We start from the raw sequence: 5711 nt of genomic DNA, 5'->3' as shown, positions 1-5711 counted from the left end.
CTAAAAGAGACTTTTTTAGTCCCTACAGCAAAAAGTTCCCGTAAAGAAACATCCCCTAACAGCAATGGAGCGAAATGTTTAATTTCATAAGATTTCATTTCCTCCAAAATCCTATAAAATTCATTCAATCAAAAGAAGTCTTAAAAGTTATGGTAATTCACGAATGAGCCCAAAATCAAAAAAAAAAATAGCAACAGACTTCTTTTTGACATGTAAGATGCTCAAGTGTGCTAGGATCATACATATGTTCGTGATGAAAGAACATAAAGGGAGCTCATGGCCAAAATAACAAAATCAGATCTCCAAAGCGCATGTTTCAAAGTTTTTTTGGGAGCGGGGTTTTTTTTTTGCCACCAGCTCCTCGTTCCTCCTTTCACCGTGAAAATTTGTGCACACAAAGTTCCGGCCATAGTACTACACAGAATTTGTGAGGTTGATGTTCTCTTGTTATATCAACCACTCCATATAATATAAGAGCGCTTTTTGACACTAGTGTAGTGTCAAAGGCGCTCTTGTATTATGGCACAGAGGGGGTACAGCTCAATGTTTGATGAAGCAATCAGAAGTAAAGAACAAAATATACTATTGCATGTCAGTTGATTACTATGCTAGGAAGGCACAAGAACCAAGAGAACATATAACACCAGGCACTGGACAGACAGATACAGATGAGCGAAGATGATGCCAAAGAAGCAAAGGCAATTTGCAGGGGAATCAGAATGTACAGATGTTCCAGCAAGACACAAAATATAGCCTTGGAGAAAGGGGGTTAAAAACTCAAAATGAATTAGAATATATAGTAGCATTATTATTCTTTGAGACCCACAAGGGGCATCCCTGAAAAGTTGCACTAGAAAAAACACAGACCAGACCTCTGGTACATACACTTCAGTAAGAAAAAAAGAAAAAAAAGGGGGGGAATTATCATCCTGATGACAAGAGCTAGCACACAATTCAACAAACACTAAAGCAGTTTCTACTATACGAACAAAAACCCAAAAAGGGGTGGGTCTATATTGGGGGGTGGGTGGGGGGGGGGGGGGGGGGGGGCAGCGCCGCCGTACAACTGAACACTCTTCAGACATATATCCCGCAATCTTACTTCACATCTCAAACAAGAAAAAACCAGGGTTGCCAAAACCTAAACTCGCTGTAGAAATCCGAAACCACAATCTCAAACCTTACATATGCAAATACGCTTAAATGATCTTCCAAGGATATATATCTGATCTCTTTGACCAACTCCCTGGTTAGCTCTATTAACTAACCCATGCCTTTTAATCATGTGAAGTTCAAAATTTGCACCTCATGCACCTGCGGTTCTCTCCTCAACCTATTATGAATTGCTGTATGCAAAAAAGATTCCTAGGCGGCGTCATTCCTGCACAAAGCAAAACAGATAAGTTGTAGCATAATGACAAAAGTAAAGCAAGGGAAAAAAAGCATAAACAAGTTGATTCAATGGTGTCTTTTAGATCTCAGCAGTGTTAAGTGTCATCCAGAACAATCAAATATTGATGTCCACAGATTTGAACTGTCCAAATGCTACCCAGCATATACTTAACAATCTACATCATTTGATATTTGAATAGTATGAGCAAGCCAAAATGGATTTACTATACATAATGCCTTGGTAATGGATGGCATAAGTATTACAGTAACAATTAAATTTGGAAATACACAATATAAATTGGTTCAGCTATTAAAATTAAGTCCTTGGACCATATTTTAGCTTAAGTCATATAAAGAAGCAAAGATTGGTCTATTGAAAAAAAAAACGACTTATAAATTCTTTCGTACACCTTGTTGAATGTATTACTGGACTAATATGTTTCGTTTAAGTAAATATGAGGTGCATCAATTCTTTCATATGGTCTCATGGCTGCAGTTCATGCATGACCAATATTTCAATGTGGATTAAATAATTTGAGGTGTAGGTTAAGTTCACAGATGAGAAATGTTTGAATGTGAAAAACAGTAATCAAGTTTCTAGGACTAGACAATATTACAGTTCACAGTAGCACAAAGAAAAAGAGGGCAACAATGGATTTAGCTCTTGTTAATACTGCAAGCTTATCATACTACTTTAATACCATCTTCATAGGTGCATGTTCAAAATGAATCCATACCATAAGATGGCAAAAGTTTTCGAATCCAATCAACTTATGTGTTCATTTCATAACAATTTGCAATATCCATCATAGACAACCATGAACCATTAAAATCATTTTCACGTAACAACTGGAACACGAAGAACAGACAATTTGCAATATCCATCATATACAATCATGAATCATCAAAATCAGCCTAATGTAACAATTGGGACATGAAGTAGATAGACACTAGATAACAATTTTAATGGATGCTAAAGACATCTTTTTAGTTGATAATGACAGTAAGTTCTGTATCATGGTGCTACTAGGTTCAAATGATCGATGCCTGCCTAGATTTCATGGACATGCAAATGTGCCAACTACATCTATGCATTATCCTGGGCGAACCAAGGCAACTGAATATATTTTGTATATGAAACTTGAGCATTAGGGATGAAATTTGACGCAGGGGATACGACATATTTGAAGCTACATTGTCTAAACATTAGTACCATCAGTGCAAACTTTCAAATTTGATGGTCTTTATCTGATGCTGCTAGTACATGAACTAGTACTTCAACATTTGCAAACTATAAAAAAGAAAAGCACAAGGATAATACAAAGAAGAAAATATCTAACCTCTATCTGTTAATGTCCCATGTAACCCGCTGAGCTCTTTGCTGTAACATCTGAAGCTGCATTCCCCAGCCCATATCCAAATGGGCTGGTTCCATCAAGCTCGGATCCAGATCTCCAAGTTGTGTCTCCATATATGGAGCCGCCACCAGCCGCTGACGAATCTCCAAAGTTCCTCCCATATCCATTGCTTGACTGGTTGAGTGAAGCATTGACGCCACCTGATCCAGTGTTCCTTCCATAAGCACCGGGACTCAGATTGAAGTTGTTTTCAGTCGATCCATAACCAAAGTTCCCACTGCCATAGCCCGAGCCAGCGTTAGCACCTTGAGCAGGCACAGAAGGGGTTCCCCAGTTCACATTGTTATTCCCAATTCCACCAAGCCCCCCATTTGCAGATGACATGAAGGAATTAGAGTTTGCAGAGTTGGAAGAGTAATTGAGACCTGAATTACCCCACAGATTACGAGCCAGTGAGTTGAATACTGACCCAGAATTGTCGTTGACTCCACCATAGCTAATGTTGCTATTGTATCTACCCGAATTACCACTGTAGTATGGATTGATCTGCCGTCCATACTGGACACTATTGTTGAAGTTCGAGCTACCGCCAATACCTGGGTTCATGCCTGGGTCAAAGTTCATACCGATTCCATAACCACCACCAAAAGAAGGATAACTACTACGGCCGCCTGATAGAAGCCCAAACCTTGCATCCATCCTCATTCCATAACCACCTACCGGGCTCGGACTGTAACCTTGGGTATATCCATTGAGAAAGCTATTGGCTCTGTTCATAACATAGTTGATTCCTCCAGCAGGAGAGCGCATGCTAGGTCCAGGTGATAGCTCCTTAGGAACAGCCCTCTTGACTTCAACCATCTTACCATTTAGTTCATGAAATGTCTTGAACAATGCCTTGTCCACAGCGTCTTCAGAATCGTACGTTATGAACCCAAACCCTCTAGGACGCTGTGTGTTGTGATCATACATCACGACAACATCGGTGATCGTGCCAAACTGCTCAAAATAGGTCCTGAAGTCTGCCTCTGTCACGGTGGATGCAAGACCCCCGACGAAAATCTTCTTGGTGCGACTGGGCCCTGGTGATCCATGAGCACTGCCGCCACTCTTGCTAAGAGCTTGCTGATCGTCTCTAGGGACAGCTTTCTTGGCCTCCACCTGACAGAACAATCCAAACATTCTGAATTTTTCCACAATAACAATAACTAAAAAAAAAGCTACTGCAAAGCAATATAACAGCATGGATCTAGCACATCATGATGAACCTAGCGCACGTAAGCAAACACAGAGTCTTACCATCCGGCCATCGATCATATGCTTCTCCATTATTACACGCTCTGCAACTGCTGGATCGGCGAACACGATGAACCCGAAGCCCCGGGCGCGGCCGGTGGCTCGGTCGCGCATGATGACGGCCTCCACCACCTCCCCGTACTTCTCAAAGTACTCCCGGAGGCGGTCCTCGTTGGTGTCCCACGAGATGCCACCGATGAACAGCTTCCCGGCATCCGCCTCCATCTCCGGTTCGGGCTCCTACTTCCAACCTGCAAAGAACACAAAGACAGCAGCTTTCACATCAGATCTTACGCCAACCGATCGAAACAGGCGCCGTCGGATCAAGAAAACGAGCGCCGCCGCCGCCAAGATCCGATCTTCAGCGCGCCGGCGATCCAGGCGGCAGATCTAAACACGCACGACAACGCACCAGGAATGCCCGGCTCCAAGAACCGATCGAAAGCGCACGAATTGGGCACCAAAATGGAGCAGAATTTGGCGCGGCGGGGCGCAGAGAGAGCGGTGAATTCAGGGGCAGGGCGCACCGGTTGATCCAGGGAAGGGGTCTCGAGCTGGCTGCCTAGGATCTTGGGGGAGGCATGGCAACCTCAAAGGCCATACCACGGCACCACCACCTCCTCCTCCTCCTCTTCCTCTCCTTCCTTTCTTGTTGTGTGTCTCTCTCTATTCTATCTCTCTCCTTCCTTTTTATTTTTTGTTTTCCTTTTGCTATTCTCTCTGTCTTTTCTTTTATGTCATGTGAGGTGTTTATATATAGATGTCCTTGTAGTTTTTTATGCCCCTTTTTCTGCCTCCCTTCCCTCTCTCCTCTCTCTCTCTCTCTCTTATTATATAACGTTTGTGAAATTATGTTTATTTATTATATGAATATATTTCTTTTCATCTAGTCAGATTATATATATTCTTTTAGAATTCAATCCTTGCATTTAGTCATGGTTCCAAATAAACTACTTTCATTGTATTATTCAAAACTACTAATTTTAGTTTTGAATATATCCTTCTAATTTCCTCAGTTTGCCATAGAAAAGTCATCAAATTTGGTTTTAGGTTTTATAATAACATTCGCTCTTCTCGTGGTAATTTCTTGTTTCCTATATTGTTACCTACATATTTTTTTATTACATCATTTTTCACTTGTCCACGTGATTATTAAAATAGAAATATTTTTCCTCGTGCATCCTCAAGTTTTTCACACAATTTTATGTGCCGTCGTGGTGTAGCGTTGCTTATTTATTTGAGAGTAACTGCATGATTTTATCGGTTTTATCGAGAGTCAGTAAAACCACACATTGTATTTTTTCTTTATGCATGACACTACATCACATGTAGTTTTATTTTATCTAGATAGAATATATTAATTCTATTTGATAGGTTACCCTAAATGATTTTTTTAAATAAGAGGTGCGGTATATATTTGAGAATACATACATACATACATAGATACATACATACATACATATATATATATATATATATATATATATATATATATATATATATATATAACACATTTTAAAATGTTAGCAAATTCCGAACAATAATTTTGTGTATACATCTAGACATCCTATGTTTGCAAAAGAATCGCAAAGAAAGAAACTTGTCTTTTTTACACAAGGCAGATGTGTTTTTCATCCAAACTTTGTTTATCAACATATAATGTGT

General features: G+C 40.2%; 1 protein-coding gene across 2 annotated transcripts; it reads right to left on the bottom strand.

The window, feature by feature from the left end:
* Positions 1 to 1084: 1084 nt before the first annotated feature.
* On the bottom strand, positions 1085 to 4766 carry LOC123448455 (heterogeneous nuclear ribonucleoprotein 1). 2 transcript variants are annotated; one of them, XM_045125351.1, is made up of 4 exons: positions 4574 to 4766; positions 4050 to 4297; positions 2733 to 3911; positions 1085 to 1381 (listed from the first exon to the last, which is right to left on the bottom strand). In XM_045125351.1, the coding sequence occupies exons 2-3, from the start codon at positions 4269 to 4271 to the stop codon at positions 2742 to 2744; spliced, it is 1392 nt and encodes a 463-aa protein (XP_044981286.1). In that variant the 5' UTR covers positions 4272 to 4297; positions 4574 to 4766; the 3' UTR covers positions 1085 to 1381; positions 2733 to 2741. The 2 variants fall into 2 exon arrangements, with proteins under 2 accessions (XP_044981286.1, XP_044981287.1); XM_045125352.1 differs by having other exon boundaries at positions 4459 to 4746.
* Positions 4767 to 5711: the final 945 nt, after the last annotated feature.

Source organism: Hordeum vulgare, chromosome 4H (assembly GCF_904849725.1).
Source record: "Hordeum vulgare subsp. vulgare chromosome 4H, MorexV3_pseudomolecules_assembly, whole genome shotgun sequence".
NCBI classification, from domain to species: domain Eukaryota; kingdom Viridiplantae; phylum Streptophyta; class Magnoliopsida; order Poales; family Poaceae; genus Hordeum; species Hordeum vulgare.
Note: the sequence above shows the minus strand (reverse complement) of the source record. Positions and strands in the feature narration are given on the sequence as shown.

What these genes read in the sequence shown, in the direction of transcription:
- LOC123448455 (XM_045125351.1), bottom strand. Translation starts at nt 4,271, where the DNA reads ATGGAGGCGGATGCCGGGAAGCTGTTCATCGGTGGCATCTCGTGGGAC. An exon ending in ATATGATCGATGGCCGGATG is followed by an intron (nt 3,912 to 4,049) that starts GTAAGACTCTGT and finishes TTGTTCTGTCAG; the next exon opens with GTGGAGGCCAAGAAAGCTGT.